Source organism: Crassostrea angulata, chromosome 3 (assembly GCF_025612915.1).
Source record: "Crassostrea angulata isolate pt1a10 chromosome 3, ASM2561291v2, whole genome shotgun sequence".
Taxonomy (NCBI): Eukaryota; Metazoa; Mollusca; class Bivalvia; order Ostreida; family Ostreidae; genus Magallana; species Magallana angulata.
Window position 1 is genome coordinate 46,958,089 of NC_069113.1, and position 26,676 is coordinate 46,984,764.

Below are 26,676 nucleotides of genomic sequence, written 5' to 3' on the forward strand. Positions count from 1 at the left end.
TTTTGGATGAGTCTGGCCCCCCCCCCCCCCCCCCCCCCCCACTTTCAAAAACGATGCTACGTGCCTGAGAAGTGCACCCTAGCTGAAAGAACTGAAGTAACGTAATGTGAAAAACATGATAATAACCATTACTAGTATCCTATTCTGATTTTAAAAGGTGTCATGTGAATATATTACCATAGTTATCTAAATTACATAGAACCCGGGGCAGTGCACGAACTTAATGTCTTAATTCTCCCTATTTGCTAATTTGACCACCCCTATTCCGGCTATAAAATATACATTTTTTATGTGTATTTTACCAGTTTACGGTACTGTACAGATTTTGTTAAAAAGTAAGAAGACAATAAAAAGTTCGTGAAGAGTCCCTGTGGTTTGTGTAGAAAAATAATCAGCTAAAAAGGTTAAGTATATCGAATGAAATAGCCTACATGTAGTTACTTTTCATCCGAAGCACTATATTCAAGTATTGCTTTTTAACCTTTTCTCTCCTGAAGCCCCATTGATTTGCATGCACATGCAATATATGCATGTATCAGAACCATTTTATAATCGTTTTAACCGTATTTCACACTAACTGTGTGCTTTTAATCGGTATATAATAAAATCAGTGTTGGTTGAATATCGTTGGTGCTCGAAGTCCCCTAGCGTGTAAATTAGAAACAAGGACAGACAATTTCCATTCCCGATCATGCTGTATGCGCATGTGTAAACTAAAATAGATTGCAGCCATTTATGATATCAAGGTTGAGCCGAAACTATCGAAGAATCAACGCAGACTTGGACACAGAAAGACCATGATCCAAGAAAAAGTTTTCGTTTTGTTTGCCTTAATGGCAGCAACATTATGTGTCACTCAAGGTAAGGGAAACGAAGCTTGTAGCGATAATATTGCGCTGTCGATTAATAGGGACACAGCTCTGCTTGTAAATCAGCTGATAAACATGGTGCAATGACTTCGAGTCTCTCTGTCTAGTTCATGGACAAACTCACTGTGTGTTTATTTTTGTCATTCTATGTCAGGTGCCGAAATTTTTCACTTCATCTATAAATTTCTTAGATTCGGTATTTTCAAATGTTTTCTTTTTCAGTTGCATCAGATTTATAGGACAGTGATCTTCAGTTGGGGTTTAATGTCATGCTATTTATATGAAGTAATATATCCTTCCCGTATACTTCAGTACACCATCTAATTATTTCATATACAATAAAAAAAATTAAATAATTTTAGTAAGAAATGTCGTCACTGCTTCTAAATTCTCTATGTTATAATACATGAAATGTTTTTGTGGGGTGACTGGTGTTGATGTTTGGGGAAGTAATCGTTATATGATAAGTGATGGTCAGAATAATGGGCTAAATGATAGTAATGTAATGTATATGTAACGAGAACAAAAGCCAAGCTTGAAAAAAAAGATTTTATGTTAAATAAGAGGTAACGACCCATGCAGTAACTTGTCAATTCAGAGCATTTGAAGTGAATCAAGATCTAGATCTGCAATATTGTTACCCCACTTTTATTTCATGTTCAGTTTGACTTCCAGACTATCATAGTGTAATTTTACTTGTGTAATATTCTTATAAGTGACAAGATTTGTGATTGAAGTATCAAAATTATTATTATCGTACATAAATAAGTCTTTAATTTTTTTCTGGATCCTTTAAGTATAAGGTTGTGCGTTGTGCAATAGAAATTAATCAGAGATTTAGACACTTGGATATGTTGCTAAATTTAGAAGGGGGAAAGTTATTAAGAAATATTTCAAATATCGTGTCTAATCAAACAAATATTGTGTCTCAGAAAGGGGAATTTTTACATTTTTTGTTTACACAGGGAAAGCTATTGTTTACCGGTAGTAAAAACATGTATGATGAATTTCTGCCCTTAGGTATACCAGTGATGCAATACCAATGAGCCATAACATTATTCAAAGTCACAATCAGCTGTCAAAATTTAGTTATTTACTGTTCATAATGTAGATAGAATACAACTGGTTTGTTTCTTCTTAGTATCTTAATTTGTTTTTCTGAATGCATGGTCATAGATTTTGTACTTTGAAATGTTACAGTGAAAGAGTGTAGGAAATCTCTCACAAAAATTTTGTTTAATTTCCATGTCATAGGTGACCCACAACTTAAAATGGCACAATGTATTGAACAGCTAGATGATGACTTGAATCAAAATAATTGCACTACATGTTTACATAGAACTGATGTTAAACTGGATTCAATATGATATTAAAGGAATCTTCGCATCATAGTTCAGACTTCACTGTGTAAATCAGAGAACTTAAAACTGTATTTAGGTCTATGCATGGTCACACACCATAGTCAGGATATTGATGTTTCATTTAAAGGGATGTTGAGCTATGTTTGGACTCAAAAATTTCAATTCAGATTATTGGGTTAATAACCTATGTGTGAACTGTGTTTGAAATAGAATTTATGTCTGTATGAAATGAGATGCACTTTGAACTCAACATATATAAGTAAAATTTAGAAGTGATTAGAATCATTTCATTTGTTATCAAAAGATTTCTTCATTAAAATTGCAGCTGTATACATATGTTTAGGTGTTGAAAAAAAAAATTAGATTATGGATATTAATTAGATTGATTGGGGAATGGGTTATGTCACCCCGTCCATTTTTTTTAAACATATCTAGACGTTCCACAGCAGGATCTGGTGATTGATATGTTAATATGACTGTGTATTACATGTAAATTTTAATGGGTATTTTAAATGAATTTCCCCCTTAACTTTAATGTGAATCAATAAAAATATGAATACATTTGAAATTTGTAAACCCCCAGGTTATTTTTACAAGAGACATTTCTTGTGTTTCAGTTGTCATGGGAATATTGATGAAGTATTTAAAATCAGCTGCTTGCATGGACAATCAATTTACTCCATAAATATTTATCTACAGACAAGTACTTGTTGTTTCCCAATACAAACACATCAGTACAGGGGGAGTCCTGTTATCATTCAAAATAAATAGCACCAGCGCTAGAATGACACTGTTTTGTTTGAATGGCCACCAAGCAAAACACTTGGAATTAGGAGATATATCAACATACAGTGAATTTTTGTGAGTGTCAGAGATATATAATGAAATGACAGGGTCAGCTTTTAGACTTGCTCATGTTGTTAAGAAATGGTTATTGCATACTTGGTTTTGTTTCTGTCATTAAACAAAGATATGAATTTTTGTTGTATACCCACCCACCCTCCAACCCAAAAGAGGTGATTAGTAGCATTTTTTTTTACTAGTATGGCTATAAATTATATATACAAAGTATTAATGTTCTTGGTTGAATTATGAGTAAAATGAATCTACTAGTAATTAGAGTGTCTTCGTCATCACATTTAGCAGCTTGACGCCTTGTTTAGTAGATCATGCACCATACATGTTTTACCTACCTTTGTGTGTCAGTAATTGCATGTTAAATCAGTTGCATAATTTGTCATTTTATTCAGTTCCTGCATCTCTAACATGTTTAACAACTAAATTATATGAGTTGTCTTGTTTTAATGCTAGTTGATCAGTTAACCTGGACAGAAGTTTTTGGCCTGTTGTGTTCCTGATTAATTTATGTTTTACATGCATAAATACATTGTTAACTGAAACAGTTTACTACAATAATGATATTCTTGTTTCAGGATCCCCAGTTATACTTGGAAAAGGAACAAAGGTCTTTGCAAGTGGCGCCAATATGAGCATGGTCTGTGAGTATAACAGCTCCTCAATGCTGACCCAATCAGACATACAGAAGCTCAAGTTTTACGACAAGGGTGGAAATGAGTATGATGGTACTAGGAATTTCATGCAAAGTTACAGTATGATCTCTTCCAATAAAATTGCAACAACCTTAACCAAAGAATCACTGGATCGTCCAGATGCAGGGACGTACCAGTGTAGATATGACAACCAAGAAGCAACAAAATTCTTAGTCACGGTGGCTATTGTTGAGTGTAAGTACAATGTATTTTGTACAACTCTATTAATAAGTAATTCAATGTCAAAAAAATAGGACAAACATGTGCAGACTCGTTGCGGTGCAACAAAATGACCTTTATGTAATACTTAGTACATCAGAACAAATTTGCTTTCATAGTAAACAAGATGTACATTTAACATAGATTTAGAACCGTTTTAACAAGAGCTTGGACTGTGTACATGACAAATTCTGATTTGATGAAGGCAGGGTCTACTCATGGTCAACTGCCCACTTATTGGCTAATAGAAATGAATATATTGAATACAATGACACTCTTGCGACTTCACACAAGGATGAATATTTCGCTGAAACAGCGTTAACTTCACACAACAGAGCAGATCTTTCCAGTTTTGACAGTCTGACAGTCTGACTATGAATATTAATGAGCATCTCTTAGCGAATTAGAAGAAAGGAGGTCAATATCTGACAGCTTGTTTTGATGAGCAAACGAAATGGTAACATCCCACAGAAAGTCTAAGCTCTTGTTAAAACGGTTCTAATAAGGTGAAACTTTTTTTATTTATTGGATTACGGATTTAAAAATTCAAAAATTAGGTCATTAGGTCAAAGAAAAAGTAAAACACAATAAAAAATGAAGGAACTCTGCAACCTCTTCCATATCCTTATTTATCACCAAAGGGAGGGTCACACAGCAGCATTGATATTAAGTGTCTTTAATAGGACACTTTTACAATGAATATAGAGATTGAGATTTATTGTGATCTTTTTTTTTTTATAATGATGACTTGATTGTTTTACTTTGTACATGTAGCTCACTTGATATAGCATCAGACTACTAACCTGCCGTCTGCAGATGCTGAGTTCAATTATTCACGAACTTTTTTTTTTCATGATTAAGTCATATTTAAAAGTTGTATTGGTTTTCTTGATAATTGTAATTTATTTGAAAGAACTCTCAAATCTTTAAAAAGTTTATGTGCTCTTTTGTGCTGATTTAGGAAAATTTTCCCAAGTTGTAAAAGACGTTTAAGACATGCAATAGACAGTTTAATTGTAAAAGTATGTATACATGGACAAAAATGGAAAACCTGTACTAATTGAAATAGCAACAGGAGTGTGAAGTTTCTTCAATTCTAGATATAAAAAAATATATAACATTTACCCCTTTTCGCTTTAATATTCCAAAAATACTAGAATGGTTGGGAAAAGCCATTGGCTTTCTACAATAAGTACATGTTAAAGATTGGTATTTCAAGATACATGTAATGCACTGCAACAAAGAAATTTTTCTAGACCTACTGTATCAAAGATTGATAAAAAACATGTCATCGCAAGATTTACATTTAGAATTCAGTGGTTTTTTTTTTTAGATTAAACTTATCCTTACGTATTCATTTATGAGCTTGCTTTAACTTTTTATTTGATGGTTGAATAAAAGTTTTAATCGAAAAAAAAGTCCAAGGAGTTTCTTTTAAAAAAAAAAACAATTAATGGCTCCATTTGGGCAAACATAAATTGTATTCCTAACCCAATCTAAATTTAAAGTGAAAATACATGTATACATCAATAATATGTGAATGAAATCAATCTATGTTAATGTTAAAGATAATGCATTTTTCACATTGATTATATTTTGGTTGGTTTTCCTTTTTTTATTTCTTTAATCAGTGGTTGGACAAGAAAAAAAAATGTGCATTTTAATTTTTTTCCCAAAGTCACTAAAATATGGGCCAAGGATCTGTAATCCAAAAAATAAAAAAAAGTTTGCCCAATCTTAAGTTGATGATGTAAGTACGGGAAAGGCTTTCTGTTAGGTCTTGATTTTATGCATTTAATGAATTTCTTTAGTTTCACATTGTATTATTTGAGCTGATTGACTTTGAATGAAAGATATGAAAGAAAATAATTTAAAAAAAAAACAACTTTTTAATGGTAAACATCAACACAGAATTTAAAGAAACCCTTAACATAAAGAATTCAGATATTTTGTGAACTTATACAATAATAATTTCTACTGTCAAACATTTGCATGCATCAAACTTCTTTTTATCCTCTCAGTTACTACTACGCCAGATGAGTACAATATGACAGCAGGTGATAAACAGACCAACACATTAAAGTGCAACTATGTGGTAGAGAAGGAAGACTCTGTCACCTGGGACAAAGAGGAACTGATGTGGTCGCGAGAAGACCAGCCTCTGTCTGCCCGCCATAAAGCCAATAATAGTGTGCTCGTCATTGAAAACACAGGTGAATTAAGACACAGAAGTAATCATAGGAAATGTCATGTGCATATCAAATTTAAATTTGGTAATTTAAAAAAATAAAGAGATCATTTTACTGTACATGCTTTACAGAATTAGAAAAAAATTGACCAAGTTTGTATATTTTTTTTCAGAATGGACTGATATTGGCCCATACACTTGCTCTGCGAAACTGACATGGGGAGGGGTAGGCAATCCTTCTTCTGAAACTGTTTCCACCATGGTCCCATTGAATGGTTTGTTGCTCTTTGCAGACTTTGCTTTATTGTTATAAAATCACTTACCTTTCATGTTTATAATTTCTTTAGGATAGCCAACAAAGTTAAAATCTTTTTAAAATGGGATGGTTGCCCAGATTTTGTTAGTACGATGTATAGTTTTTAGCTCACCTGAGTTTCAAATTATAAACTTGTCATTCACCCGTGTATGCCTCCGATTCAAAGTCACGCGCTAATTTCAAACCTGACAAGATTTTTTTACCAAAATGGCTATCTATCAAAACAAAGAATGTATTTTGAAAAAAGCGGTAGATTTTTAATAAAAGCTAAGACAAAGCAAAAAAGCGATTGACTTCCGCTTAAATTGGTACAGTTAACATGTATGCTATTGTTTTGTTTTTGACAGTATTTTTAGAGAGGGAAACCTTGTTTTGAAAGTTTGTTTTCTGGCAAGTGCAAATTTACAGAATGAGGTTTTAAAACTGCTGTCATTTGCATTTCTTTTAGGTGCACCCAAAATAGGTAAAATGGACACTTCAAAAAATGTTGTACAAGAAGATGACTTGGAGATCAAGTGTGATGTGACAGGATATCCTTACCCAAGCGTGACCTGGAAAAAGGACGGACAACCTTTAACCCCAAACAAGAGAATCACCTTATCTAGTGCTGATGGGAAGTATACTAATGCCATATTGAACATCAACAACTTGGAGTTTGAAGACAAGGGAGAGTACACATGTAACGCTACCAATTCAGTCTACCCAGGCGGCAAGACTGCAACTATTGTCATCAGGGTCAAAGGTAATTATATCTATTACATAGTCCATAAAACTGAAAGATGGTCATTGGATCAACTGTTTTGAAAATCAAAAATTCATTAAAACTAAAAAAATCCTGTACCATAGATAATTTAAAGTGATACAGTGACTAAAAAAAGATGTTATACTTTCTTATTATGACAAAGGAAATAAGAAGAAATATACGTAATTTCATCATACAGAAGGTTTAGGGCATTATAAGCCATCACCTTTCAGTTTACAAGTCGTTAAAACTCATCCGGAAATTTCACATGTAAACAAACCAACTTGTTTTGGACATTGATTTGAGTGTCACATGATTGTGATTGCTGTCTTAAAAAAGTTACTGTTCAGAGGGATTGACACAATGAGGAGAAAAGAAAATGATTTAGAAGTTATTTGATGTCTGTGGTAAGAAATCTGTATCACAGAGAGTGCATCTTAGTAAATATATAGTTCTTGAAGACATCAGGTTTTACTGAGAGGCCGCTGTCTCATGATGTGTTGAGCTGCAGTATTCACATTCCCTTGCACTTGTGTGGCTATGACACGGAAGGAAAACTCAATATTTATGTGTTGGCCAAACACTTTATTCTATTTTACTCTATTTGATTTGATTTATTTACTTTTGAACACGTCATTTTTCGAAAGTTCATCTTTTTATATGATATAGAAAATATGTGGAAATCGTGTAAATTAAAATTCAATATTTGATAAATTGTGGGTTTGTATGTCACCATGTCTCTTTAACACAGGGAAGTGTTGTTTTTGTTCGATGTACATGTATTAAAATCAATCATATACATGTGGTTCTGCATGTTCTATTACAAAATAACTCCTAATGGAATGATTGGTAAAGAATCAGATTTTATTTTGCACAACTTCATGAAAAATGATTAGTTGGTAGGATGTTTACATTCAAGGAAAACACCTTGGGTCAGTCTAGTGTTAATGTTAATGACCGAAGGCACCCACTAAGAGACACAAACAGTATTGTCTGAAAAGAAAAGTTCTAATAATGCTTAAAACTAGGTACAGTTGTCATTAGTTTCTTTATTTTGAATTTTTGAGATACAAGTGTTGCCATATTGTCTAAGACTTAAAATAACATGCCTTGAACTTTAAAATTAAGACCAGCAGTTTGTTTGCATGGTATACCAAAAATTACGCTACATTATGTAGAATTGTAGATAATTGAAAAGAAGAATATCAACTCATATAATTCAAAGAAAGGAAACCAACTGAATTGAATTTGATCTGAAGCGTCTTGTTTTCTTCTGTACAGATCTGCTAGCAGCTATTTGGTCATTCGTTGAAAATATTTCTAAGATTATTGTGCTATTATTGTGTTTTCCTCTGTTACAGACAAACTTGCAGCACTGTGGCCATTCCTGGGAATCGTCGCTGAGGTTATTGTGCTCTGTGTCATCATCTTCATCTACGAGAAGAAGAGGAGCCGTGAGATGGAGGATGAAGCTGATGGTGGTGATGAAGTTGTGTAAGTGCCCTTTATATTTCATGGAGCTCTGAAAATTTTGAGTGGGACAAAATGCAAAATTGATCTGCAAATCAACTTTTTTGGCTAAAAAAAGTGGTTGAAAATTGTGTTAAGAATGAGCAAAGTTCAGTCCTTATAAATAAAAAAAATCTTTGGATGAGGTACTAACAAAATACAAGTACTAGTAAATACAGTTCTCTCTTGTGTGTGTGGTGTTTTGTTGTTTTTTTTTGGGGGGGGGAGGACTCAGCTTTCAACTAACTAAGGTAACAACTGTAAAATATATACAATATCTGATTATAAATTGCTCAGCAACTGATGTTAAAAATAACTATGTCTTTTCAGAAATTCCGATGACCACAAAGGCAAAGATGTAAGGCAGAGGAACATCAGGACCTAAGTACTCGGGACTATTTAATAAAGCCTCTACAAAACAGATCACTGTAAATCACACTACACAATGTATGCTGATGCAAGGTTTCAGCCACAACAACAGGTTTATGTATTAAAGAGAATATCAATATGATGTTGATGATATGCATAATAAATGCATACAGGTTCCTTGTGATGGGGGCACAATATGGCCCATTTCTTTTTTAACTTTGTGTAATGATAAATAGGAACAATAGAAGTGAACAAGTGTAGATTATCTTTTTTTTTATTTAAAAAAAAGTCCTGTTGTATTAAGTCTTTTTCTTCTTCTTGATGGTTGGATGATAAATTTTACAGCTAGGTTTATTGTGTCTGTAATAAGTGTAACTCGTAATATGAGTTTTTCTGATATTATAGGATTTTCAGATAATAGATTTCTGTGAATAAGAGTTGAATTGTACGCACTACAATGTGACTGGTGTATGACTATGGGAATGTGCGTAATGTTTAATGATACATGAGTAATTGTACTAAATGAGTGAATGTTTTACTGTTTGATTGTTTTTGTTTGAGCTTTTAAACGTGGGGTGTTTTTCAACATTTTGAGGATAGCTTTTATTATGAAGCAAAGCTTTTAATTCGATTCCAATGGTAGAATGTGTATAGATATTACATTATAATCCAATTCTAGGGCTTCTTCAGAGTTGTTTATTATGTGTGTAGTGTAACGCTCGCTAACTGATGCTGGTTCAGTAGTTTAGTGGTGTGTTGTGATAATGTTGGTCCAGTATTGAGCACTGTATGTTACATGTAGAAAGTATGATGATGAAATGGCAAGATCTCCATGTTTGTGAAAGAAATTTTTTCAACAATTGTGTATGTACTCCAGAATATGTAAAGTAAACAAAGTAAAACAAAAGAAGAAATGATTGTTTGAAATGATTTATGGGTCATTTCTTAATTAAAATCAATGTCCTTAGAATCCAAAATCAGGTACTGCAATATTGTTAGAACACATTTTAATTAGGTAGCCCATGCATTGATATTTGTAATATGTGTATGTTACATGTACATGTAGTTAAGTATCTATATATAGTGGTAATTGCTTCATTTTCCCCTCATTTCTGTCATTAATAAATGCAAGTACTGTAAACATTGTTTATTGGTTTTTTATGTTCAAATTAGCATGTGTTATTGTTCAATTCTTTAAATTCCTGTTTCCCTAGATATTTTTTAGGAACTGTAATTGTTAACCCTTCCCCTTTCCAACTTCAAATTTACTGTTACATTTATTATTATTTTGTTACATGGAAAGAGTCCTTTCAAGGCATTGTGAAATAAGAGTCGTTTCCCCTTTTTTACACGTGGCTTAATGGCGACAGCATGTGACGTTTTGTTGTGATGATAGTTCAGCAGGAAAGTTTCCCCTTTTTACGCCCATATTTTGTCAGTTTCCCCACTTATTATGTTTGTATCCGATTATTTAATAAAATTAATATAAATTTTGCATGTGTCAAATTATTTGTGCTGTGAGAATGACTGTTCATGGGTAAAATAAAATGAAGTAGAATAAAAATGACTGTGTCGTAGCTTAAGGAGGCTAGGTGTGGTTACCATCAGATTTACTTATGATGATATGATACTTTACACGACATGCTATCATCTAGTTTAGACAAAAATCTTAATATTTGGAATATTTCAAATATATTTATACAAAGCTCTCATTTTAGGTGGTATGGGACATCTGTTGATATTAATGTGGATAAAAGTAGATTATAATCCAAATACTTTCATCAGTGGAGAAATATTTTCAAATCCCCAGCAGGATTCGAACTCATGACATGGATGCTGAGTGAACGCGCTAACCCATTGCGTTACGCCGGTAGGTGACAAAATTGGGAAAGAAAGGATGTTCAATACATGTAGTATTTCAGAATATGGAGGTGTCTCATACCACCTTAAACAGTTAAAGGAGATAAATATATATTCTAAAAATGGCCACCTATCCCAAGCACAATTTTCTGCTGATATGAACAGTATATATTTATCTGTAGCTTGTCGTATTGAAAGTGGTTCTCGTGTAATGGCTTTGTATGGGGTTGTTGATTTGGCTAACATATTATGCAGTATCGAATGGATGTTGTTTACCAATCAAACTGCTTTGATCTTTTTTTTTTGAGTAGTTGATGCACATATGAACATATAGAGGGGTGTTGTGTCGGTAAAGCCAAACACTGCTTAAAACTAGCTAGGTAGAATGTTCGAGCTGTTTTGGGTTAGTCGAGTTGGTAAACTAACAACTGCTTTGTAGCTGGTAAATGGAGTTAACCGTTGAATTTGGGGTAACTAATTCAGCGGTTGTGTGTATTCACCTAGTGGGTAAAATGGTGTTTACAATTACATCTGCAAGTACATGTAGTAATCAGGACCGAGGTAATACTATTTATGACCCTGTCTAGCTGGGTAAAAGGAATAACCTTCATCAAACACACACGTAAGCATGATGGGAAGAAAGTACACATAGGATAAATTCGTTTTAATGCATTTTATGCCCTTTTGATAGTTTAAAAGCATTCTGTGGGTTGGAATATTGTATGACAATTTGACAGGTTTGGGGTTTTTTGTTGTAATTAATAACATAATTTATAATTAACATGGTGTTTTAAATTGTTATTGGTCTATTTATCCCAGCAGAGGATCTGCAGTTCACATTGTCGTCTTAACTGAACGACGCTGTTTAAACAATTCTTTTTTTTTGGGGGGGGGGGGGATTAATGGCCATGGCAGCTGTATTTATGAAACTATGAACGCAACTGGGGGTCTTAAGTTTAAGGGAACAAGGTTACCGTTGGTATGCTAGCACAGACACGTGACGTCGAGTTTTGGATTCACGATAAACAGAGTACCCACCTAATAAGATTGCACTAAAAGACTCATATGTCAAAACTTTTTTGTCAATACTTGATAAACACTAACCGGTACTTTATTGGAAATGAACATTGGGGACTAGCAATGCATTATGCATTTTTTATTTGGAATTCTGTTTATCACAAGATATCCAGACAGAATCCAATAGATGAGAACGCCTCTTTTGTAGACGTCCTTACGTGTGTCACAGGGACCCAAGGTCAAGTATTAAAGTCTGTCTCAGTACCATGACGCAGACACTGTTGACTCGCACGTGTATGACTGCTGATCCACGTGCGGCTGCTACTGTAATTTAAAGAGATTATAGCCTTTATTCTAAGGACATGCAAGATCATAGAAAATCCATCGGGGGCTGGCTAGTACCTGCTTACTATCTATTACAAAAAAATAAGTGATTGAGAATCAAAACATGGACTCTACCTATAGTCTTTGCTGCATCCGGATCCACGTATGGCAAGCACCAGGGAGGTCTATGCTCCTCTAGCCTACATCTTTTGCTGGCCGTGAGTGATAGTAAATTGCAGTTGTACCTTTTATTTTTTAGCTTTAACTAATTATTCAATACGGTATACCGCTATGCAGCCGCCAAGTATGATCAGACAGACCGTCTGTCCGTCTGACATTACTTTCCGGAACCGAGCATATTTTCTCTCCCCTTTTCCCAGTCTCGCCCATACTTCGCTCACATAGTTCCTTTTGGTTTCTTTAAGGTCTTTTCCAGACATGTCAGTGCAAAATTCATTTCCGATCCTATTTTCTCTCCATTGGTCTTATCTGCTTACTTCACATACAGAGTGTTTGTTAATAAAGTGGTGTGCAATGATCTAAGGTAATTGGCAAAGCAGAGTCCTTTTGAAAAACGGTCACCATATCATAGGTTATTTTAATGTAATATTAATTTGTACTGACAATTGCTTCTCTGTCAGCGGTTTTGCTTATACAAGAATGTGCTATATGTAAAAAAACAAAACAACAACACAATTTCAATAGGCGTTTTGTCTTTTTGATAGCGCATGTACAAATTCTGGGTAAAGGACTAAAATGGTTCCTAGAAAATTCCACGTTTGAACTCTTCTGTTCATACAGCGACGCCAGTATCAATGTTGACCCCGCCCAGCTGAAGTTTTACGATGGAGATAACAAACAGCTGTCGGAGGACAGAGGCTTCAAGCATACTGTTCTATCCTCCTCCAGTAGTTTTGTCAACGTTTCACTGACCAAGGATGGAATTCAGGCAGAAGACTTCGGCACATACGTCTGTAGATATGGCAATGATTCTCCGTTTATAGCGCATTGTAAGGACCTGCTGAGAATATTTATAGTATATTTATTATTTTATTGTGATAACTATTGGTCGGGTGGATTTTATAAATTTTAAACAACTTCGTTTGTCAACAGAGACAAATGCATTGTACATTGCATTTATTTCTACATTTCATGGATCAAGTATCATACCATGTGAATTTGCATGTTAATCATCATATTTCTAGCCTTTTCGAATGTTTATATCAGCCGTTATCCCCTTTAAATCACCTGCTGCCATGCACTTGTTTACATCTCAACTTTCGTTTTCATACCGGACTTTTGTGGCTTAGTTTCGTATTTTGCCAAACTTGTTATTTATGCCATAAAAGTTGTGTATTTACGTCTTATTAATTGTCTTAAACAATTTGATGATAATTGTGATGCATTCAAGTACTTATTTATTCTTGATTACTTGTATTTAAAACTCGTGCTATTTTTAACCCTGCATGGTGTCGTCTGTAAAATCACGAAGTAACTTCTGTGAAATATATAAGTTTTAAATACAAAATGTTTACTTACATTAAATAGGAATGTCCATTGTAACCAGTTTTTATTTATCATCACCTATTTTAAATCCAAATTCATGTATTTGTGTTTTTCACTTTGTACGACAAAAGTTGTTTGACAGTACGACACATGTTTTATTTGTACGACGTCGTACTTTGTCGTGATTGGTGGAACGTCGCCGTACAGTTATCCCATTGGTTAATCTTTGTCATGTGACATACTTCCGAAGGTTATATATATGAGCGGATGCTCAGTGGCGTCAGATATTTCGCAAGTTGTAAAGCGGCAATATTTGAAACCAGAAGTTGTAGATCCGCCCCTTTTTCCACCCTAGCCATTCAAGTACAGATCTAGGTGAGGATCCTTGTAGCAAATATCTCCCAACACACTGGACACCAGATTTACTATTATTTTTACTGAACTACCGTTTGTGCAGCTGTTAGATCCACCCCCCCCCCCCCCCCCTTTAGTGTTATGCTGTACGGTAGACACCACCAATCAAATATTATTGTACATGTTGAATGAAGAATTTGTTTATTCATGTTAATAAATATTGCTGAGATCAAGATGACTCTTATGTCTTCCATATTACCAAGTAACCAAGGATTTTAGTAAAGGAGAATAGCCAGTTATTATTTTGTAGTGCTCCCAAATTATGCTTGGCCATCCCCAGGGAGCTTACAATTTTTGGTGTCAGAAGTGGGATGCTTAACTTCTATGTAGGCATCCAGTGAAACGAATTCCATGCCCTATCCGCCCTGCTGTCCAGTGTGTTGGTATTACTGTACATAGTGTATATATATATATATATATGTTTGTGTGTACATATTTAGTCATCTATCAAGAAGAAATATTTATTTCTGTGATTTTAATTCATTAGCAACTATCACAATACAAGTGCCATGGCAGAACCCTCATATTGTTCCCCTGACCCTGAGATACATTTTAACATAAATGATGAGGTAGGCCAAGGTGACCTATCCCCTGTCCCTAAGCAAGTTTTAGATGAGCCAGACCATACACCTGTCCCCGAGATGTTCCGTATGCGAGTTGTACCAGATTCTGACAGAACCCCTCCCCTTAGGCGCTGTCAAGACCTGCCCATCGGTGACTTTGATCAACCTAGAGCAGGCATGTCCCTTGTTATGAAACCTGACCCATATAATGGTAAAGATTACTGGGATGAATATTTCTCCCATTTTCAAGATTGTGCTGAATTAGGTAGGTGGTCTGATAGGACTAAACTCCTTTTCCTTGCTGCAAGTCTGCGTGACCAAGCTAGAACATACTACATGAGCCTTTCCCCTGAAGACAAAGAGTCCTTCCATTCCTTAAGTGGTAAATTAAATCAAAGGTTCGGAAGCAGCAGAAATCAAAATAGATGGCTGTCAAAGCTGGAAATGAGGAAGAGGCTACCAGGTGAGTCTATCGCTGTCCTGGGTGATGATATTCGCCAGATGGCACAAAGAGCCTATCATAACCTAGATGCACTTGCCCAGGAGGCGCTGGCCCTAAATCAACTGTACAAGATTATTCCCCTTGAAATGAAATGTAGATGCATAGATAAAGACTGTCAGACAGTTGCAGAGGCTGTTGATGTTATAGAGAGGTATGAATCAATTCTTGGCAGTGATGAAGGTAAACTAAAATCAAAGGTACGCATGGTAGACACCAATTCCAAGCCGCCTCTCCCTGCTATGGATACAAGAGAAGAAGCCACCACCCTGCCACAAAACCTGAATTCAACCCTACAAACTCTTATCGCAAGACTCGATCGCCTAGAGAGCAATGAAACAAATAGACAGAGAAATAACCAACGTTACCCTCAACACAAAAATTGCTTCATCTGCAATTCTCCTGACCACTTCATGAACTCTTGCCCCCAGAGATTTCAAAATCAAAGACCACAGAGGCAGCCATTTAACAACTCAAGAGCAAGAACCAACCAGGGAAACGCCCGCCCGCTGACTCAGTAGGCCAGGAGCCGGCGGATTTGGAGAGGCCTAGAATCGAATTGAATAAAAGGGGAGGCCACATTGGGGAAATTAATGAAAAATGGGATAATGGTTTTTATACAAAAGCAGAATTGCTCAACTCCAACTTTGAAATAGGGTTTCTTATTGACAGCGGATCAACAGTGTCCATTATTTCAAAAGCCATCTTTGATACGCTTATGCCAGAGCACTCTTTGGAACCATTAACAATGAGTATTTAAGACGTCAGTGGAAAAAGACTCACAGCGTTCGGATCTCTTTGCCTGCCAATCAAATTGGGGAGCTCTGTTTATCAACAGGCATTCATTGTCTGTGATATTTGTCAAGATGGAATATTAGGACAGGATTTTCTATTGAACCATATACAGAAGGTTAACTATAAACCTATAAACACCTGGTTTTGCTAACCAATGAACAGGAGGAAATCCAATGCTGGATAGGTGGAGAAGAAAACATGAAGTGTAGAGTCTTGTTGAAAGAAACAGTGACAGTTCCTCCTAATTCAGGGTCATTCATACCAGTTAGGATACCAGGAGCAGAGCACCTCTCTGAGTCAGGCCTAGTAGAGCCTACACTTGACACAAACAAAGCCTTCATTGTTCCTGGACTGGTCAATTTAAACAGAAATGATGTCTCCATTAACGTCCTTAATACCACAACTGATCCTGTTACCCTTTATGCCAATCAGCAAGTAGGCAATTGCGTTTCCTTTACTGAATCAACCAATAAAATACCAGTCTGTACCAGAGCCGTGCAAAGCGGCTCTTCCAATAATGGTGGCGTCTCAGTGCCTGACTACCTTGTTGACCTGTCAGAGAGAAGTTCTGTTCACCTAGATGGTGAGCAAGTAAAAGTCCTACAAAATCTGCTCCTTGAATACAAAGATATCTTTTCTAAATCCTCGGATGATATTGGTCGCACCAGTTTAACTGAACACAGGATAAATACCGGCACAGCGTTTCCCATTAGGCAACCTGGAAGGAGAATACCGATAGGAAAGAGGGAGATGGAAAGAGAAGAATTACAAAAAATGATAGAGCGAGGCATTGTCGAACCTTCCAACAGCCCTTGGGCCTCAAATGTAGTACTGGTGGTCAAAAAGGATGGCAAAGTCAGATTTTGTGTTGACTACAGGCGCCTCAATGATGTCACCATAAAAGACGCCTATCCACTTCCTCGAGTTGATGAATGTTTAGACTCTCTGGCAGGAGCAGAGTGGTTCAGTTCCATGGATCTTAATTCAGGATTTTGGCAAATTGCTATGGCACCTGAGGATAGAGAAAAGACAGCTTTTAACACCAGCCTAGGACTATACCACTTTACTGTAATGCCCTTTGGTTTAGCCAATTCACCATCTACATTTGAGCGCTTAATGGAAAATGTCCTTAGAGGCTTGCAGTGGCAAGAGTGCTTGGTCTACATGGATGACATCATAGTGCCAAGTACCACTTTTTCTGAAGGTCTTGAGAGGCTTGAACGAATTTTTCACCGACTTCTAGAGGCAAATTTAAAGCTAAAACCATCTAAGTGTACATTCTTTCAAAAAGAAATTCAATTCCTAGGACACATTGTGTCAGAAAATGGCGTAGCCACAGATCCTCAAAAAGTCAGTGCCATAACCAGCTGGCCAGTTCCCACAACTTCAAAAGAAACAAGAAGTTTTATTGGACTTTGTTCTTACTATAGACGCTTTGTACAGGGCTTTGCTCAAATTGCCAGACCACTTCATAAACTTTGTGAAAAGTCTGCAAACTTCCAGTGGACTGATGAGTGTCAATCTTCATTTGACACTTTGAAACAGAAGCTGACAGAATCTCCTATACTTGCTTATCCCCTGCCAGACATTGGATTCATCCTTGACACAGATGCAAGTGATAAAGCAGTTGGTAGCGTGCTTTCACAGATTCAAGACGGTGCCGAAAAAGTAATAGCGTACATGAGCAAAACTATGAATAAACACGAGCAGCAATATTGTGTTACCCGTAAAGAATTACTTGCTGTTGTTGTTGCCATGAAAACTTTCCATTCCTATCTCTATGGTCAAAAAGTTCTCCTGCGTACAGACAATGCCGCCATCAGCTGGATGAAGAGTCTCAAGAACCCAACAGGTCAGACTGCAAGGTGGTTGCAGCAGATTGAAACATACAATCTTGAGATCACTCATAGAGCAGGAAAGAAGCACTCAAATGCTGACGCATTATCAAGACGACCATGTCGCTCCTGTGAACGTCAAGAGAACATCAATTCGCTTAGTGATAGTGAAAATGAATCAGATGCTCGCAGCCCTGAGGTTCAAATATGTGCCATTACCCGTAGTGAGGCAGCCAAAAATTTCATTACCCCTGACAACGGCTTTGTGCTTGAGGGTTGGCAACTTGACTCACTCCGTCAAGCCCAGCTGGATGACAAAGAAATTTCTCTGATGCTTGTGACAAAGGAATCCAATGAACCCAGACCAGCATGGAACCAGGTCTCATCAGGATCCGGAACAATGAAAACTATCTGGAGGCTGTGGAACAGACTGGTAGTATCCAACGGTATTTTGTGCCGCCAGTTTCTAAACGAGGATGGTGACCTTGAGCATCTTCAGCTTATTGTACCGGCATCTCTACGACAACAAGTATTAAAGTATTTCCACGACATTCCAAGCGGTGGTCATCTGGGTGCAGAGAAAACCTTAGATAAAATACGAAATTCATTATACTGGCCAAAGATGAAAAGAGATGTAGAAAACTACTGCTCTCGGTGTGACCTCTGTGCCGCAAGAAAACCCTCAAAGGCATCTAATAAGGCTCCTCTACACCAGTATTTAGTAGGCGAACCCATGGAGCGCATAGCGATTGACATCCTTGGGCCACTTCCCTTAACAGAAAAAGGCAACAAGTACATTATAGTCATATGTGACTGTTTTAGCAAATGGACAGAGGCATTTGCCATTCCTGACCAAGAATCAAGCACTATAGCAAAAATTATAGTAAATGAATTCATATGTAGATTTGGAACCCCTCTTCAACTTCATTCCGATCAAGGGAGATCATTTGAATCCAACCTTTTCAAAGATCAGAATTCAGAAAACAAGAACTACAAGTCAAAGACCCCAAGCCAATGGAGCTGTGGAAAGATTTAACAGAACCCTTGTCAACATGTTGACAATGTACTGCAATAAGGACCAGAGACATTGGGATGAAGTATTACCACAGGTAATGATGGCATACAGAGCATCTGCTCACTCCAGTACCAGTTTATCCCCAAATATGATGATGTTAGGAAGAAATATAATGATGCCAATAGAAGCCATAATCCCAAGGCCCAAATATGAAGATGAACATGTATCAGAACCAGAGGAGTATGTCCGTACATTGCAGGAGAAGTTGACAAGAGCACATGAGATTGCAAGGAAGCACATAAAACAAAATGCAGACTATCAGAAGAAGTATTATGATACCAAGGCCAGTACAAGATTCTTTGAGGAAGGTCAAGCCGTGTGGCTCTATGATGCATCAAAGAAAGTGGGTGTGTGCAGTAAACTTACATGCAAATGGAAGGGCCCCTACATAATAACCAAACAGATAGATGACATTACTTTCTTGGTTAAAAGATCTGAAAAGCAAAGAGGCAAGGTGTACCATATTGACAGGCTACTTCCTTATAAGGGCCGAAACCCCCCGAGATGGTACCAAAGACCAAGGGATTGATAACATCCCCCGCCAGATAAATACAGTTAGTCCAGACTTGGAATTTTGAGACTAGTCAACAAATATTTATTTTTTTTTTTTCCTTATATATATATATATATATATATATAGTTCTTGAGGCCAGTGAAGGGAGTTGACGGGAGTGTACAGTCTATGGCCCGCACCATTGGGCAATGGGAGGGGACGGAGGTGCGCACTCTATGGCCCTTGCCCAAGTGGTGACGGGAGGCGACGGATGTGTACATCCTATGGCCCTCACTGGGTCGACATCCAGGTGCACCTGGCCATTGCATCTTGGGATGTGACCATTACCTGTGTTGTGTGAATAAATAATTCTGATGTTGTTTGCTGTTTTTTTTTATCTGTATTAGTCTCCCCTTTTTGCCATGTTTCACTTCAGTGACAAAACATACCCACAGTTTTGTTGTGTTGCTGCTTACCATAGTTGGTTGTATCAATATTTGGACCCCTTGCCCTCATGTATGTATGAAATTGAAGTTTATCACCCTAAGTCCAAGTCCTGTCATGTAAGCCCTTCCATACCCTATACATGTACACCATAAATATTGAAATCTGCTTTTGTCCCTCTAAACTATGCTGCCATGGTACTACAATTGTGTCATGATTTTTTTTATGCCAATGCCATCCTATACTATGTGTCCTTCCTAATGAAACTGTTCCTTCCACAGGATGTCCTTCTACTGTAACCTGGAAGTGGATGGAAAGCCATGCCACCTCCATTTCGATAGTCGGCGGAAGCTCAAGGAGCACTTGGTACCAGCGCCTCACTGTGGGATGAAAGTTGTTTGTCCTTTTTGCATCACAAAGGAAGCCACCTTTAGCCGGCCAGCCGACCTCAAGAACCATGTGTTAAGGAGACATAAGGAGGCTACAGCATCCATCAATATTCCTACAGATGACCTTTTCTCGGAAAATAACTGCTTCTGGATCTCCTGCTGGCCAGCCATTTATAGATCTCTGGTAGAGCCAACAGACAGGAACTCCAGAGCCTCAAGTAAACTGAGGACCCTGATTCTCGACTGGACTAAAAAGATCATGTTCACGCCAAAGAGGTCAAGGCAAGAGTGGCTCGAGGGATGGGAGGCCCAGGCTTGGAATTTTCGTGTGGACTCATCAACCGAGTATAACCCAGGATCCCCAGGACTCTTCACCATTATTTCTATTTCCCTGGTCCCCAACAACTTAGTGGCTGTACTCGAAGAAGGTAGTTCCTTGTACCAGGTAGAGGTTGACAACAACATTTTGTTAGACCCAAGGGGCATTGCCAGCCTGTCCAGGAAGATGGCAGTTTTGAAGCAAAGTAATTACAGTATTCCACCCCCCTGCGAATTTACAAGACTGAACCTTGAACATCAACGGATCAATCATTTTTCAACATCCTTAGGCATTGAGGAAAAATTCATAAAAACAATCTCAAAATTTCAGAAATTTCAAACTACCGAACCCGAGTTAGAGCTTTTTGCTGCATCAGATATTGAATCCATGCCATCCCCTGCCAGAATAGCCACTCTGAGGACCCCTAGCCCTGCCAAATCTGAGGAGCCTAAGAGAAAGAAAATTTGCCTGAAAGAGGACCTCTCCATGAAACCTCGCTCCACCATTCCTCCTGCCACTTTGCCAATGCTGCCAGTTAGCCTTCGCACACCAGCTCCCATCATACCAACAGAATGCACTGCCACCCCCATAACAGCCACACTTCCAGCGGAGTCTGCAGAGCAGCCACAGGAAACTCTCTCAGACAGAGCCAAAACACTCCTGGCCCAAGGTTGTATGCCCCTGTTTCCTCCTGCCAGGCGCCAGTGGGAGCAGGAGGGGACCTTAGAGATATCTAGTGGAAGTATCCACTTTACCTGGCCCCCCAAGGATTTTACTAAGTTGAGCCCTGACCAAAAGCTATTGGAGATTGAGTATGCAGCCATGTCCTTAAGGAGAAGCAAACCAGGGGGTGAGGGACCAGTAGACCGTGCCATGCTAATCGACAACTTTAACTTTCTAGTGTTACCTGGGACAGCAGTACTTTCCCCTAAGAAATCTTTGGGCCCTGCGAACAAGAGCCGAGTCTACATGTACCAGGCACTGAGGAACATTGCGAGGGGGAACACCTGTACATCAGAAGATGAAAACCTAATTAGATTTCTGGAAGCCAGCAGAGTTCACAGGAACAGACAGTGGGACAGTCTTATCTCTACCGTTGATGGAGCAGGAGTACCTCTTCGCTTGACCGAGTGAATCTGATAGACTGTACTATTTTTCAAAAACTGTAAATATACAATGTATAGTGAATAAGCTATTATTATCCTATTAATTCAGGAGAATTAAGAAACTAAGGAGGGGGAAATGTAAGGACCTGCTGAGAATATTTATAGTATATTTATTATTTTATTGTGATAACTATTGGTCGGGTGGATTTTATAAATTTTAAACAACTTCGTTTGTCAACAGAGACAAATGCATTGTACATTGCATTTATTTCTACATTTCATGGATCAAGTATCATACCATGTGAATTTGCATGATTTCCTTGAGTTAATCATCATATTTCTAGCCTTTTCGAATGTTTATATCAGCCGTTATCCCCTTTAAATCACCTGCTGCCATGCACTTGTTTACATCTCAACTTTCGTTTTCATACCGGACTTTTGTGGCTTAGTTTCGTATTTTGCCAAACTTGTTATTTATGCCATAAAAGTTGTGTATTTACGTCTTATTAATTGTCTTAAACAATTTGATGATAATTGTGATGCATTCAAGTACTTATTTATTCTTGATTACTTGTATTTAAAACTCGTGCTATTTTTAACCCTGCATGGTGTCGTCTGTAAAATCACGAAGTAACTTCTGTGAAATATATAAGTTTTAAATACAAAATGTTTACTTACATTAAATAGGAATGTCCATTGTAACCAGTTTTTATTTATCATCACCTATTTTAAATCCAAATTCATGTATTTGTGTATTTTTCACTTTGTACGACAAAAGTTGTTTGACAGTACGACACATGTTTTATTTGTACGACGTCGTACTTTGTCGTGATTGGTGGAACGTCGCCGTACAGTTATCCCATTGGTTAATCTTTGTCATGTGACATACTTCCGAAGGTTATATATATGAGCGGATGCTCAGTGGCGTCAGATATTTCGCAAGTTGTAAAGCGGCAATATTTGAAACCAGAAGTTGTAGATCCGCCCCTTTTTCCACCCTAGCCATTCAAGTACAGATCTAGGTGAGGATCCTTGTAGCAAATATCTCCCAACACACTGGACACCAGATTTACTATTATTTTTACTGAACTACCGTTTGTGCAGCTGTTAGATCCACCCCCCCCCCTTTAGTGTTATGCTGTACGGTAGACACCACCAATCAAATATTATTGTACATGTTGAATGAAGAATTTGTTTATTCATGTTAATAAATATTGCTGAGATCAAGATGACTCTTATGTCTTCCATATTACCAAGTAACCAAGGATTTTAGTAAAGGAGAATAGCCAGTTATTATTTTGTAGTGCTCCCAAATTATGCTTGGCCATCCCCAGGGAGCTTACAGCATGTTGGAATCTTAAAAGGTATATTTCAAAGTCACAGAAAGTGAAGATTAATTCTGTTGGAAATTAAAAAGAATGACAATGAAAGATTTTTATTAAAAAACTGTACTCATTGTTTCTCATATTGGTACATGTATGTATATATATTTGGTTTGTTGCACAATATCTCAATGTTAGCATTAAAAAAATTAAGAAGATCGTAATTCTAAAGAATACACGATCACTCTAAAAGAGTTAGACATACAAGTGTAAATTTTCTTACTCCATCTTAACATGGAATTTTCATCTTCAATACTTTGCATAATGTCAATCAAATTGTCAATTGAATTTTGCAGTGAATATAACAGATGCAACTTATAACCTATTAGTGGAAAACAAGGAAGACTACACCCTCACCTGTGACGTCATACCAGCGGTGGACACGGAAATAATTAATTCCGAAGTCACTCTGTGGTTCAAAGATGGCGTCAAGGCTGAAGATGTCTCCCCAAGACATATCGTGAATGGAAGTACATTGAATATTAGAAAAGCCGGTACATTTGACTTCTCATATTCTTTTATTTTGTCCGGATTAAAGAAAAACACTGTTAATGTTATAATAATACACCAGTTTTTATACATATGTGTCAAACTATAATGTTCAGTTCGAAAATGTTATTCACCAGTGATGTATCCATTTATGCGGTTTAAATTAACATTTCAGAGTGGTCAGATATTGGACCCTACACGTGTGAATACATAGTTTTGTGGGGGTCTCACAACTCCTCATTTCAGTGGATGGTCTCATTCAATGGTCAGTGGATGTGGAGGAGAATCAGTCTAAATTCATAGGGCACTTATATTTTCATTTTATTTCTAATTCATCATTATATTAACCAGATTGCATGGTTCCAAATGGCCTTAAAGCCCTCAACCTTTCACTTGTTCTGACAGAGAACTTTGAATTTTCACTTGAAATACGTAAAAATATTAATTAAATGGAAATATTGATCAATTAATGTTTCTCAGCAAAATTTAAAATATTTGATGACATGTTATGCATGAGATTCTTTCATGTGTATTTTACAAGTATAAGACTTCGCACACATAAGTTCTTTTGTAAAATTTATGTAATGAGAGCGTACTGTGAAATGACGATTTGCTCCGTATTAATGTCTGAATGGTTTTATTTTGAATCAAACCAATTGTGTTTCCATAACAACAGGAGAGGCCCGGATGGGATCAGTGAGCGTCTCTTTTAACTATTTCCAAGACGACGATCTGGAACTCTCGTGTCCAGTATCCGGATATCCATATCCAGTTGTAACTTGGCAGAGGAACGGAGTGGTTATAACTCCAGATAACAGAATAACCCTGTCTCCAGATGCCAGTGGAAAGTATACAAATGCAGTACTAAACATACAGAGCTTGCAGTTTGAAGACAAGGGTGACTACTCGTGTACGGGAAGTTCTGAGCTGAACACTGTGACGTCATCACCTATCAAGATTCGAGTCAAAGGTACGTTGTTGGGAGGTAATATGTGAATGGTATACCGTGTATTTGCATGAATGTCCGCTATTCTATTTTTTTGGTTAAGTTTTAAATATTAAGTCATATTTTTCATCGCTTTTCACCTTTGTAAGTTGGAATAGAAATAGCAAAAAATGACTTCAGAGTTAATTTTTGCTCTATTTTTTTCAAATTATAAAAGCAAACATAAGGACTGAAATTTCAGCGTATACATGCTGTCAATCTTAAAATCTTGCAAGTTTTTTTCAACCAACAAATTATGTGATTTTCTCTGTGTAGCATTATACGAATTACGAAAAGAAAATTAATAAAATAGAAATATCATCGTCGGAAACCCGCTTCCTAAGAGAATCGAGACTGACCGTTGGTTTCCATCTTCGCCAGCCAAGGCGGTCCACTTTGCTCCCCATAAACCCTAGGGTTTATGGGGAGCAAAGTGGACCGAAAACCCTTGGCTAGCGAAGATGGTTGGTTTCCGACGGATGTAAAAATAGAAGTGTAACAAAATTCTCTCTTTGTCATCCTTAATGTTGAGGTAAAAATAAAACGACCTTTATCAATCCTTAAGTACTACGGAAATAGGATGGATCAATGATTTAGTTGATACCAACGCTTAATCATAAAATCTTTACTATAGTCTGAAAAATTGATGAATCTTTCAAAACAAGGGATTATAGTATGAAGGGAATTCCACCTTGTTTCAGAACAGGGTGGATGTAAATTTTAAAATTAAAAATACATGTATTTGTACATATTAAATAGTTTGTGGTTGATTCATTTTTAAAATTTTCCACTGAAGTATTATAGGATGTGGCTTTTGTTCTTAACAATTTCAAAATATTTCATGGAATAGAATTTCCATTTGACCCCTACACACTGGGCAATGAACATACTTATTACTCTCTGTTAATGATAGTGTTCTTCATTCAAATACAGAATTTTTACTTCTAGAAGAGTTCCAGAAAAAAGCCCCAATTTACATAATGAAATAGACTCAGACTCGGCTTTGTTCTTATTTCAGACAAGTATGCCGCTGTCTGGCCTTTTATTGGGATAGTCGTGGAGGTCCTTCTGCTGGTCGGAATCATAGTGGTCTGTGAGAAGAGGGCGAAAAGGAAGAAGGAAGATACAGATGTAGTTGACCAGCCTACAGCGTAAGTCTCGTGTTCGTTATACTTTGAGCACCTGTCCTTTACAAAAAATTAGATGATCGGGAATCAAAATTTGTACATGACAATTTTGTCAGGTATAAATTTTGATTCCCGATAATTTATATACAACTCTCTCTCTCTCTCTCTCATGCAAATTCAAAGTTTTATTCAGTGATTATTTTATGTGTATATATGTACGTGCGAAATCCAATAGCTACAATAACTAAGCCTCTTTTTTCTCCCTTGAATCAGACGAAGGACCAGTGAAAGGAGAACTTCAGAAGCTCGACAGAGAATTATTTCTTCATAAAAATCGGAAAACTCTATTTAATATTCTTCGTTTATTTATTATTAATTACCTGAATTAACATTAATTGATTACTAGTAGGAAGGTGAGTTGCTTTAAACTTTGAAGTAAGAGAGATATGACAATGGAAGGCGTCGTTTTGTAAGATTTCAGCTGCATGTATTGTAGTTTCAGATTAACCCACACAATTTATACACATATTTTTATCGCATGTTTAGCAATTGTTTCAACTACTTTTAAAAATCTATAATTGTAGTGCATTCCCCAATATTCAGTCTATGACTTGTTAGTGTATATTTGTTAGACAAAAATTAAAATATGAATTAGGTGATCCTGAAAGGAAACACCAATTCCGATTCAAAATGGTGATGAAAGAAAAAAAATCATGCATTTATATGTATATTAGACATATGTGTATTTTTGCTGTATAAATTTATGTGTTTCTTAACTGTGTGAAATACACCTGTCTGTTCAATGTTTATTTTTTATACCAAGATTTAACAGTTTTAATAAAAATCGTTTTATTTTTTTTATCAATTTTGTAAATTATAGTAAAGATATTTTTAATTAAAGAAAAAGTGTAACAAATATATTTGTTGCCAT

At 36.6% G+C, this 26,676-nt stretch overlaps 1 protein-coding gene across 1 annotated transcript; it reads left to right on the forward strand.

Moving 5' to 3' along the window:
- The first annotated feature begins 688 nt into the window (after window positions 1–688).
- On the forward strand, window positions 689–26,602 carry LOC128176933 (hemicentin-1-like). Its single transcript, XM_052843449.1, has 14 exons — window positions 689–861; window positions 3,664–3,975; window positions 6,021–6,212; window positions 6,361–6,462; window positions 6,952–7,245; window positions 8,607–8,739; window positions 9,085–9,137; window positions 13,050–13,329; window positions 23,107–23,126; window positions 23,441–23,638; window positions 23,809–23,898; window positions 24,310–24,603; window positions 25,637–25,769; window positions 26,019–26,602. Exons 1-14 carry the CDS (start codon window positions 798–800, stop codon window positions 26,074–26,076), a joined length of 2,223 nt encoding a protein of 740 aa, XP_052699409.1. The 5' UTR covers window positions 689–797; the 3' UTR covers window positions 26,077–26,602.
- The last annotated feature ends 74 nt before the right edge of the window (window positions 26,603–26,676 follow it).